The sequence below is a fragment of the Triticum urartu genome, chromosome 6A (genome assembly GCF_056163025.1).
Source record: "Triticum urartu cultivar PI428250 chromosome 6A, HENAU_Tu73, whole genome shotgun sequence".
Lineage (NCBI taxonomy): Eukaryota > Viridiplantae > Streptophyta > Magnoliopsida > Poales > Poaceae > Triticum > Triticum urartu.
Genome location: NC_141878.1, coordinates 488,517,714 through 488,530,805, shown reverse-complemented (window position 1 = coordinate 488,530,805; position 13,092 = coordinate 488,517,714). Strand labels below are relative to the sequence as shown.

The following is a 13,092-nucleotide window of genomic DNA, read 5'->3' as shown; positions in this document are numbered from 1 at the left end:
GGTGGTCAATGGGAATCACCCGGCCGCTTTCTGCCCTCCCTTCATTCCCCGTCGCATTCTCTGCTACCGTCCCTGTCCTGCGCGGAAAACTTGTCCGTCCAAAACATGAATTGAATATCCAGAGGTATCCGTTCTCGCCGGTGCTATGCTGTTGCGAGAGGGCAAAAAAGGACTCCGTATACACCACCAGGTTATTAACCATGCATTTTAATTATGTGGTTCGGAAGATGCGTCCAACGAAAGGCACAGCGTCCCGTAGCCACATTCCACAGCACTGGTGTCCCCGTTGTCACGTCTGACTACGAAGCAATCGTATTTGGGACGACACATTAAACTATCACCACAGAATCACGGATCAGATTTTATTTTTCATTTTTTGATTTGAGAACCATGGATCAGAATCACGGATCAGATATAATCCATAATTAAGAACGATTGCAAATTGATTTCCTTCTTTTCAGATCCACAAATCCATAATTACAGTGCATAACAATTTCCGAAAACAGGCACCGCAACATAATCAAAACTCCATGACCAACAGTCTCACTAACAAGTACAGACTCTTTGCTTCAACTTCGATGATGGGAGCTCAAGAGCAGTAAAAATTGAATGAACATATTTTACAAAGACGCTGAATTCTCGCCTACGGAAATGAAGCTTGAATCACTCTAATTTCGGGCTGCTTCTAACAAATCGTCAGTTAAGCATGATGTTGCCATGACTAAAATCAATGCTATGGTGTACCTAGTGTCACTGCTGTGAGAGTCCTATATCACAAACACTACTTGGTGGCGGCATGCAGAATGAGACCCTACCCCTGCACTCAATTGGTTGCATCAAGAATGAGGATCCTACCTCTGCATTCAAGCTCTAGGAAAAACAATGTTAATAGTTGCCAAGTGATCACCATTCTACGAGCTTCTGAAGATGTGCTACAAGCAATGGATCATTCCTTTTATTTTCTCACCCTGCAAACTCAATAAACACGACCTCGGCAATTCTGAGCTCCACAATGGCAGGGACAGCCATCACCGGATTGCAGCTTCCATCGATAATCAAAGGACAATTCTTCTCCAACAGCAATCTGGAGAAAAACAGTAGCAACAATTAGCAAAAACAAAATAAGTATAGATTTTACTGCTGTTTATGTTGAAATAGTACAGCTAAAATATTCTTACATCTTGACTGGCAAACAATCCAACATGAGCAAGTTGGCAATCTTTGCTTTCCACCAGAACTAAGCGGGCACTAAGGTTAGGCGAACAACTGTCATGAAGAAACACACAAATGAGCATTGCTTCAGAATTAGTTTGCTCCAGTGGTATAGATGCTCCTAAAATACATATAAAATAGTCCAATTACCTATGATTAATAAAGCGGGAGACATTCCCATATCTTGTAGCATCAATCATGTATGGCGTAGTCCCTAAAGTCTTAACTCTTTCCCGATCAATATGCGAAGCGATATCAAGAAGGTAGCTGCACCCACTTTTTGACTCACTGGAATTCAGGTACTTTCTTGTCAATTTTCTATAAGGGAAAAAACGACTCACAAGAACATAAAACATCAACAATTCCTAGAGTATAGGAAATGGCATGACATTGCTCTGCAATTGAGGTCGGATTTTTGCAGGATGAGAATTCATACGATGAAAATTGTACATGAAAATACCAATTGGATTCAAGATTGGAGAACAAGAGTAATCATAATCATCAAGTACCAGACAGTGGATATCAAACTAAACATGAAATTATCAATGATGCCCATGTTCACTAATTCTGTACATCTGATAACTACAGTAAGGCATGAGAAAGAATTAACAGACCTTTCTGTGTTTCTCATGGTCTCATCATCCTTCACAACCTCCCCAACATACTCGCACACAAAAGTACCCTGTGGAATAGGTTCTGTAGCTCGAACAGCCCAACCCTGAAGCATTCGAAAACATTAAAGTATGACTTGTGAAGCATGTTTAATAATAACAGCAAAGGACTGAGCAGGGTTCAGTGAAACCAAAGCCAGGTTGCATGTATTTCACCTTATTGTCAGTTCTGAAGAGTTCCAATTTAACCAGCAGCCCTTGCTGCAAAACTTTATTTTTACAGGATGCATCACAGGTACATAGTGAATTGCACTCGTATATCGGATATCCTTCCTGCCAATTCGACAAAACATGCACACGCATCAAACTATATACAATATCAGGGATGAAAATAATACTAGAGGATGGAAATGTGACATTTTTTAAATAGAAGAACTCAGTGGAACAAGATTCACACGCAGACACACAGAGCAACTCTACATCGTTCAGGCCTCAAGCCATGGGTCAGGCACATCAAATTTGACATTTGCCGAAAGTTTCAAACAAATAAAATAAGTTAAGTTGCGAAAAAGCACATGGGACGATAATGATATGCTCTCATGGTTCAAAAATAGTCGCCATGGATGTAAGAAACAGTAAATGGTGGTCTCCAAGGACCTGTACAGCATTGTTTGAGCAGCTCACAATGTATGGAGGACAAAAGCAAGCCTTTGAGTCTCGACACAATTACAACCTTATGTGACACAGATGAGATTGCTTTGACAATATAAAGCAGTATATGTATGCAGAATGATCATTGTGGATGGTACACTGTACAAGAGTGCGTGAAAATATACACATGGACATGGTATCGGACACATAAAGATAACAAACTACATTGCCTTTCTAGACTCATAAAGATAACAAATTACATTGCCTGCTGATCACATATCATGATATCAACCACCCTATCAATGGTATGCTAAGTGCAGAATAATCACGATATTACGGACAGTTGTTTACTTGTTTAGTGCGCTTTTTTTCAACTCTTACATTACATCTATAATAAAATATGTGTCAATGTCAACAATTAGTACCTGCAAAATGATTTTGCCATTTTCATCGTACGCAAATCTGCCATGCATTGGCATAGCATACATATCCACTAGGTTCTCATAAACACTGTCAAAGAGGTTCACATGATCACATTTCTCAGGAGAGCAATGGGCATGAGAACACACACAGCCAACCATGTAACTCTGCAGGTACATAATTTATTAGAAAACTGATTAGATAAATATAAATAAACCAAATCTACATGGATGGGAAGGAAAACAAAGGAAGAAGACCAAGCCCCCTTTGCGGAATATATATGCTACCATTTAAAGATGACAACTGGTTCCAAAAGAGTACCTCTGAATCAACAAGAGATGAATCCATTAAACGAGTTGTGACGTAATGAAAACCTTGCCATGGCACAGAACAGCAATGCTGCAATAATTCTTCAGGTTTCATATGGAGAGATTCTTTTGCATCAACATCAATTGCACAGACAATTGGAACTTTCTCCCTGCCAAAGCTTACATCTTCACAAAGAACAACCCTCTCATTTTTAAGCTTCCACATGAAGTGCTCTGAATCAAGAACATAATGGTATTCTTCCATACCCCACGTTCCATCATTTTCTGGAGGATTCATCACAGAAGCTACTGTGGGGAAATCAACATGGGTAAGCTGCAAAGGTGGCAGGGTATTTGAAGTATATCCAGATTTGCATCCCTTAGGGCAAGTGAATTCCTCTTGATGCCAATTGATTGGGATGCCAATGTCACTACAAAGCTTTGCAGCTTTCACAAATATGTTTTCAGGCATTGTTCCATATTTCACTTCCAATGCAGCAAGAAGACTTGTCTTACAGCATACAGAACGGGCCACGGATAAAATATCAAGGTTACTTGGATGGGGTCTTGTCTTTTGAATCTTTGAAAATAAAATTTGAGCCACATCTGAGCATTGGAAATCCACTAACTTACCAAGGTTAGCTGTTTCAGGTTCCGCAACTTGCGATGTTATCATAGATAGATCAGAGCTTGAAATATCAAAATGTTTCTCAATCCCTGAGCTACTCCTCTTCTTTAATGAACCTGATGGTCGTAGGTTTTTCTTGAATGCAGAATAGTAGTGTCGACCACGGTTAAGTTGATACTTCCCACGTCCTGGTGGAATGTGGCCAACTGTACCTTGGTCCATATGAGCAACTTGATTGTGGCGGCCAAGATCTGCCAGTAGATCGAATCTCAACCCACATAGTCTACAGGTCAACTTCTGTGAGCCATCATCCTTCCCGAGGTCATGGTTATCATAGAGGGCCTTGAAACTTGTCCCTTCTGTTCTTACAGATTGACCTTTAGGTCGTTGTGGGGCATCAAGAAGCCCGAACTCATGGGCATGATCTGAAACAATATGTTGCCATAGCAGATCCATGTTCAAGAAGTTGCTGTCACATGACATACATCGGAAGAGAATCGAATATTGGAGATATTGAGCACCATGTTTTTCTTGTACATGTTTTTCAAGAACTTTTCTGTTGGTAAATGGGTCCATGCAAACAGCACAAGAATACCCTCTGAACAGCCATCGGGTCTCCTTTCGGTGAACTTCTGTCCAATGTAACGCGAGACACTGATCATCAGAGAACTCCTGGGCACATATTTTGCACTTCAAACCAGCTGAATGATTAGTTTTCTCTTCTTGCAACACTATCATAGATCCCTCTTGGTTATCAGGATTTATTTGCTGAGATCCATTTGTACCAAAGCCCCAAAGATTTGTGAGTTTTTCTCTTTCACTAGAGATCAACTTTAACAAAAATTCTCCAACATCAGTATCCTTGGACACTTCAGCTAGAATCTGAGGCATATAGTCGTTACCAAGACCAGATTGTTGACGAGAGAAGTTGTTTCTCAAGAACCAATAAAGAAACTCACATGCCCGGTGTAAACATATTTTTTCTTGCCTTGATGCACAGCCCTTCAATAGATTGATAAAAACATCTTTAGATATGAGTCGACTCTTTCCGTTCCTGGCACGTTTAAGGAACTTTGGAAGGTGCTTCTCACAGTAAAGAGTGTGTCGCTTAGCATAATCCTGGCATTCAACAATATTGTCATGAGAAAGAATTCCAATGCAAAGATCAGTATCTGAATTAGCTTTTGCCATGGAAGTTGCCATGGGGTAGAACATATCAGGGTTCTCCAATCCACAAGCTTTATCACCTGAAATCTCTGCAGCCATGGTCGAGGTCAATTGCATTTGAAGAGGAACTTGGGAACTACTGGCCCTTTCTGCATCCACAATGCATATTGCACTTGAGTTGGAATTCTTTTCCATTCCTTTTGGAGACTCTTCCCTTTTATGGAGACCCCCAGATGAACTGAATAAATTATCAGAGCTTACAGTATCCAGGCTTGTCTGGGAACGGTGTTTTTTGCAGAAAATAGAACCATGCTGGGCTCGATGCTTGCATTGTCTGCCCAAATTAGTCATACCACTACAGACTAAAGCATCACCACTAAGTCCCCTGTCCTCCCTAGAATAACGGTCGTGCATGCTTTGATGCACACAGCAATAAATATCACCATCATTAGCCCACCTGCCACACTGTCTTCCTTTTGTTTCTATGTATGCAGAACACTGACGAGAATTCTTTAAGGAATCAAACTCATGTCTGGCATTCTGTAAAGCTGGGTTGATGTGGCCTGATTCTGCAATCTCATGGGGGGCAGAATTACTGAGGAAGGTGACAGTGTTATTCTGATCCACTGATGCTAACACTTCCATATGTCCATCAGTGATAGGTCTACTAGGGAAGTTATTACCGTTCAGGCCCTCGCTGAGAATGCTGCAGTTAGCATCATTCGCGTGAGAAAAATGTGGTTCTCCTCTGCGCACTTCAAGTTTGGGACGCTTTCTGCGAGCTTGTTGATCCATACCTGGATCATCATAGCTATTGCTTTGATCAAAGTTGCCCGTATTACCTACAGCATGTGATGAAAAGAACTGTTTCATGACTTCTTGTTTCCATGTTTTCCACTCTGGTACTAATTCAGGCTGCATTGGTGCATTCCACAACTCATCGACCTTGTCCCAAAGAACAGATTGCCTAAGTTCCTGCGTTAAAAGGAAAGAATTAATGAGGCTGGCCAAGTTTTAACAAGCCTAAGAAATAGTAGCATATGCCAAATCTAACAAAGGGAGTAATCGATATACGCCAAGAGAAGTAGCGTAAATCTTAAATTTCTGTTTTGCGATTTTTATTGGTAAAGCAACAACAGAGGCCTATATTTTTGCTGCAAAGAGACTTTAATAGTGTAACAGCAATGACATCATTGACAAACTTGATGCTGCACAGAGCTCAAGTTAAAGCATGAAATTTAACAGCCTTCTTTTCTTTTATTAGCATAGCCTATTCAGTAAGAGGTGATCTACTTCATTTTGGAAAGAGCAGGCATTTCTACATGTTAATACACAATCAACACAATACTTCCTCTGATTCAATGCAAATGAGTATATCTTATGTGATGTTTCCGCTCTCTACCCCTAATTTAATGCTTCGGAAGAAATGGTTGAAGCATGCCATTTAACAGGGGTATGCATGTCATTTCTCATTAACGGTTTCAGATTTAGTGTTTCCATACTGGGCTGGGATGATGAAAATTAGCTAATCCAAACAAATTACTGGGCTGGGCTGGGATGGTGAAAATTAGCTAATCCAAACAAATTACTGGGCTGGGCTGGGATGGTGAAAATTAGCTAATCCAAACAAATTACTGAGCTCTAGGGAATAACATTAAAACAAAGTAGTCATTAACAAGAGTAATGCCATGCATACCCCTGTTAAATTATGCACACGAGAGTACACTTCCTACTGGGTTTATCCATCTTAAATGTAATATATAAGATCAGATGGATATAGACAGGAAAGTGGAGTACAAGTACAAATTGGCTCAAAAAGCTCGTGACAAGGTAACAGTTGCCAGAGTATCTTCTGGTAGGCAAGAAATGATCATGGATACAATAGTTTACAATTAGCCAGGCTTGGTTTGGGATGGGGTGAAGACTAGAAGTGGTGAATCACGGCAAACTGGATGGCTAGGCATCCAGTGGCAAGTCAGCTGGATTTGCGACTTGAAAATCTTCGATTTTCACAAGTGAAGCCCAAACAGCTGACACATGGACACCACCATAAATGTTGCAGCTGAATGCACGGGAGCAAGTTTAACTATAAGCCACAGAAGCAGCCTATATTGTGAGAGTAGAACTGGGCTAGCTAGACCATAGAAATGATTATTTACGATCTTTCCATCTAAATTTATGCAGCTTGCGCAAGGAACTCATGAGCTTATTGATAGTCAACTCTTAAATACAGAACACGTTCTCCAAAAAGTAACCGTAACTCAAGAACAAGGTTAACACCGTATACATACTGTTATCCGTACAATCATATTAAAATATTTATTTAAGTTCGACTGAAACGATAATGAACATAAGAAAACAAGTAAATTGAGGTTTTGTAAGCATGCAACCTGGTCACAAACTGAAAAAACTGCATGACAATATTTCATACAAACTTAATCACACTCCAAAAAATGTGACCTAAAGGCGAATGGATTCCACATTACCTCGGCAAGAATTTCAACAGTCTCAGCATCATGAGCAATATTACACTTCTGGCCCCACAAGTCAGAAGAATTTTGGAGCCAATGAGAGCTTGTGTAGTCTGGAAGAATCATCTGAAATCAAACAACTAAGGTGAACCAATGCTTCCTCGCAAAGAAAAGGTGAAATAATGCAAAGAAACGCCAGGAAAAGGCTACTTCAAGCATTTATATTATTTTTGCAGCATCAGCAGTGAATGTGGGGTGAAGCATAGATGGACATAACGAACAACATGCTGCTCAGCTGTGCTTTTAAAAAAAATACAACGCCGATAATGATGTATTGACCTCATGCAATAAAAAACTATGTTTATCTGTCTTATTTCTATATGACCATAGCTGCAATGGACCTTGAGCAACTTCCCACGTATAATATGTCTTTCATTACAATTACTTTGCAGTGTCCAAATCAACTGCTAATAATGCTGATTTAGCCCTTTCGTATAAATATTGCAAAGTTATAGCCAAAAACTGCTGCATAGAAGAGCTATTTTTCATGACTTGACAGAGTTGTGGCAATTACACTAGAACCACGATAGGAACATTTTGGATCCCATCAAATAGAGGAATAAGGCACACAACAATTAGTGTCACCTACCAGGAGAACACACAAAGTTATTTACCATATAAAATGCCTTGGGAAACAAAGTACCAAAATACTGTAGGTGATGCGTACACACATAAGGTGGTGAACGGATATACAAATATAACAGTTACAGAGATCTTTCCATTGCACGATGAGTAAAAATGAGAAGGAAAATGCTTAGGTAATTGCCTCAAGAAAAAAAAAACATAGGAGAATATGACAAGAGTATGAAACTCACTAGGTGCAAATTAGCACAAGGCACCGTGACATATGCATATGGAATAAGGTCCTTGGATTTACCTTTTGAAGTTTGACAAGCATCTTCCCAAGATCAGTGTAATCTCTACAGCATGATGCTTCCCGAGCAAATTCTTTCCAAGCTGTTGCCTTCCGAGCATTCTCAATTATGGCCTATTCAACATATAAACAGTATCAAGAGAAATGATACCACATGAATACAAATACTGCAAGGGAAGAGCATACCTCAGTGTGAAGTTCATCGCTAAAGTTTAGCATTGAGATAGCAAGCTTCTGCATGATGAATCGTCGAGGAACACTCAAATCCTTCACCATCTTTCGCCATTTGCGATGAGTTCCATTCACAAGTGGCACAGGATATTCATCAATTGGAAGGACTAGTAGCATGTCCACCCAAGAATAAGTCCTTGTTTGTGGGAAGAAAACAACAATATAGGTCTTCCTGTCAATAGTTGGTTTTGCCTTGAGAGTGGACAAAGGACAGTCCGCCCTACAGCATCGAATTCCTGTTCGCCATTTTCCTCTCCACTGTTTTCAAATGAAGAAGTAAAATGATAGTTCAGGGTGGAGCCATTAGAGATGCAGGAAGTGGTTAACATGCAAAAAAATAGAAAGTAGGACATAGCCACCAGGGAAATAAAAGAGCTTGGGTTCCATGGTGGTGCTCTGAATAGTCAGATAAAAATCACCTCATTTGCATATTTTGCGATCAATATATAGTTTTGCTTCAATTCAGGAAACCCCATTGGTAACTTGAATGGTCCAGTAATAATAAACTAATGGATGGAGTAAACAGAACAAAATATTTACACTATGTTTAGAAACTTGAAGGCAAATTATATATCACAGATCTTAGATAAGGCCACAAATAAAGACCTGCTTTCTGTATAGTGTATAGGGATAATACTAACAAAATTGTAAAAGGAAAAGAAATGCCTTTGTATAGTTTATACATTTATAGATGCATCTAGTACGAAATAGGAACATTTAAGTAGGATATACATAGATGGTCAGACTATAGGGGTGTAAGTTGAAATAATTCAGAGGTGGAGTTCCGAAAAGCATGGTGAATTTGGCGCCTACTCCCAAGACATCTAGCGTATACATTGAACAACCACGACTTTTCCAGGGCTAGTTTCTCATTGTATAAGTTCACAACTTGACATATAATTTCAATATCAAGAACTAATACAATGACGTTCACAGCCACAATCACCTACTCCTAAATAGACATACCTTTACCCAAAGTGCCACAGCATGATCTTCTTCAATACTTCTTGTATCCATCTCTCCGCCAACATCATTAGTATTGCCATTACAACTGTTGTTATGAACAAGCATATCCATGCCGTTTTTAGGTGAGACAGATGTCTCATTCTCTTCCTGAGAAAATATTTTACTTACTAACCCACCGCATGCTCTTTCTGATAGACCTTGAAGTGGGCACGGCAACTCCTTTTGGGCATCATGAGATCCTGCCATATCGTTGCCGACTTCCTTGTTTACCAAGTCAGTCCCGACTCCCTTACTTGCAATGTCAGTCCCAAATTCCTTACTTTCTGCATCAACATTGATGTTATATTTGAGTTGTACTTCTGTCATTTTCTTGCCTTTGGAAGTTAGGACATCTCCATTTGACTGGCATGGCCTAAGTCCAGTTACTATATTGGACGGTGAACACATCTCCTCCTGGGAATGGTGTAAATCCTCCTTATTGATGCAGTGTTTGCTGCAGTTGGCATCCCCTGGGGAGCCATTATTTTCCAAGCTTGCATTCAACTGAAACCTTACATCATTGAAGTAAGCATCCTGGACGTTCTTTTCTTTATGTGGTACAAAAAAGTTCACCTCTGATAAACCATCCAAGCTAACAGAAGACTTTTCAGAGGAACCATCTACTTTCTCATCTGTGCTCGAGCCAGAAGAATTGTTAACTTCAGCAGGGTTACAACTTATTGCTGCATTTGTCTGATGAACATCGGAGGCTTGCCACCCGTGGTCATTACATGATAAGGTATGCTTCCTATCATAAGAAATAGATGATATTTTCTCCACGTCATTCTGTAGTTGGCAATCCGCTTGCATAACAGGTGGATCCATCAGCATTTCTTTGATAAGTTCTGATCTGCCAATCCACTGTGAAATAAAGCAGGATAAGCAGTGCAGGAAAAATCCTCTACTGGCTTGAAGTCCATAAACACTTATGACTTATTCAACACCTAGAAACAAAAGTGCGGTTTAGGAATGTAGAAATTTCATATGAAAACAAATGTATGGCAGAACAAACAAAAATAAACTTACTGAACGGATAATGGAGCTCCGTCTTAAACAGAATATGGTAATAAAATGATTAAAGTTCAGCTTTATGGTCATATGTAAAGTTACCACTTTATTGACTATATGCATAAAGACTTGCAGTTCCATTTGATTCACCAAGCAAATTTCTTGCCAGTAAACACAAAGCGTTTGCACTCGTGTACTAAACAAACCTTGGTTTTGCAATCAGCTACTCCCTCCGTCCCATAATATAAGAGCGTTTTTGACACTAACGCTCTTATATTATGGGACGGAGGGAGTACTTAACATTTTAAATAAGAAACGTAATAGGCTATTATGCAACAGTTTGCAGTACATACTACATACAACTTCTTAGCCACAGGAATTCAAGACTAGAGATATGAGAATGATACTGAGACTGATACCAAGACACAGCAGATGTCCCTTTGGATAAAATACGCAAATACACCATGAAGCAAAAATTTGGAATACACAGGAGTAATCAAGTTTACATGAATCATATGAGTACAACGCACTCCCAAAAAAATTACGGAATACCGCTATGGCAAAAACACATGAGGACTGTAGGGTATTGTTTATACGTACATTACTGGCACAGAGGGATGGCATTGGCGTACTGGAATCAGTACCATTAATTATTTGTACCATCAAAACCCTAACGACCCGCTTCAATGCCTATGAAAAACTCCCGTGGTAGGACGAACTCAGGCCACGAATTAATGCGCCCATAGGATCCACTCGGAAAGCGTAAGGATCCTTCAGGAGTCCCGCGCGACGGAGTTTAGATTTCTATTTCCTATAGGCGCATGTATCTGGGCGCCCAACGATTCAAATCCCGGAATAAGAAGAATGGAGCCGATCCTTGAAACGGAGGGGGTGCGAGAGCGAATTACCCTTCTCGACGAGGCACCGCGGTGGCATCGGCGGGTGTCGAAGACGGCGGCGCGGGCAGGAGCACCCGCAGATGTCTCGGCGGAGGGAGGAGGAGGCGGCGGAGGCGGCGGGAGGGCGTGCGTCGACGGGGCCGCGGCGGGCAGGGGACCGGGGCGGCGCCGACCGGAGGAGGGGGCCGGGGTGGTGCGGGGTCGCCGCGAGAGGAGGAGGCGGTGGTGGCGACACAGGGTTTGCGACGTGAGGGGGAGAGATGCGGGAGGTGGGCGGCGTGCTCGCGATACCCACAGGTAAAAAAAGGGTAAACGAAATAAAATAACTCCCCCACCCAATTTCTTACTTCCCCGGAATAACCGTTCGGGCTTCAGGCCGACTTGACTTGCTGAGTTGGGCTACAAGCGGAATTTCTATGAGATTAGGCCCAGTTATTTCGTCCATATACGTTTCTCAAAAAAAAAGTTATTTCATCCGTACAGGGTCCAATAATAGTTAGGGCGTGTTTGGTTACCTGCATGGTTTTTTTCCCATTTGCATACTTATCCAAGTTGGATCTGGCTAAACAAATGCAAGCCAAAAACCAACATCTGCACTTAGTTTGGTTGCCTGCATGTCATCTCCATGCATCGTAACGATGCCTCTACGCATGTGCTCACACGGATGCACGTTGTTTGGTTACATATACGAGTATAGAGTTGTGCTCACTTTGTACCCTACTTGGTGAGCTTACCAACACCTTACACACAATCACACCAAGCACACCAACGCCACAACACTGCTATGACGACAAATTGGACGAAGATGATGAAATTCTTCAGCCCTAACGGGTGATCCACCTTCTTGCCAACCTCATCCTTGCTGCATGAATGCTCTCGCACATACTTAGAGTAAGCATCTTCTGCCGCCTGCCTAGTCTTAAGCCCTCCTCCATGGTTGTTGTTGTTCTACCCTGAAACTTGTTTGTTGCAAACTTCTCATGAACTGTAAATCCTTGAAACCCTACCTTCGAACACCACATACCACTTGCCCTGGCAGTGCAAACGAGCAATAAGTTCAAGCAACAAGCATTGGAACACACAAACAGCAAGCAATGAAGAACTCTAGGAGCAAGCAATGGAGCAGAAGAGCATTAGTAAGCATGCATGATCATAGCAAGTTCAACCTACCATTACTTTGGTGTCATCCTACCACCACATCCAAAAGAGGGTGTCATCCTACCACCGCAAATTCGTGATCACCACGAGGATCACCGTGAAGGGTTAGTATATACCACCTCACCAAAATATACACGCCATAAGATTGTTTTCAAGCCCTAACTACACAAAATATACGTTGTCATCGTCATCCTCGTCCTTGTCGCCATCGCCGTCGAGGATCATGCACATCGTCGCCACCATCTGAAGCAGCACTAGTAGTAGTGCTTGCCCAACCAGGTCTTCAGCCAGAGCACCATGTGCTCTTCTCCCATGGCAACAAACCCAACACCCTGGGCTTTTGTTGTCCAGCAGGTGGCTAAGAGCCACCATGAGAGCCTTTGGGCCGA

The 13,092-nt window shown here is 41.3% G+C and overlaps 1 protein-coding gene across 2 annotated transcripts; it reads right to left on the bottom strand.

Annotated features, from left to right (window-relative positions):
* Nucleotides 1-415: 415 nt before the first annotated feature.
* SUVR5 (histone-lysine N-methyltransferase SUVR5) lies at nt 416-11,831 on the bottom strand. 2 transcript variants are annotated; one of them, XM_048679617.2, is made up of 12 exons: nt 11,555-11,829; nt 9,600-10,582; nt 8,589-8,891; nt 8,406-8,516; nt 7,484-7,594; nt 3,216-5,972; nt 2,900-3,061; nt 2,040-2,156; nt 1,827-1,930; nt 1,363-1,500; nt 1,179-1,266; nt 416-1,084 (listed from the first exon to the last, which is right to left on the bottom strand). In XM_048679617.2, exons 2-12 carry the CDS (start codon nt 10,467-10,469, stop codon nt 977-979), a joined length of 4,869 nt encoding a protein of 1,622 aa, XP_048535574.1. In that variant the 5' UTR covers nt 10,470-10,582; nt 11,555-11,829; the 3' UTR covers nt 416-976. The 2 variants fall into 2 exon arrangements, with proteins under 2 accessions (XP_048535574.1, XP_087384569.1); XM_087528443.1 differs by lacking the exons at nt 416-1,084; nt 1,179-1,266 and having other exon boundaries at nt 1,490-1,607; nt 11,555-11,831.
* Nucleotides 11,832-13,092: the final 1,261 nt, after the last annotated feature.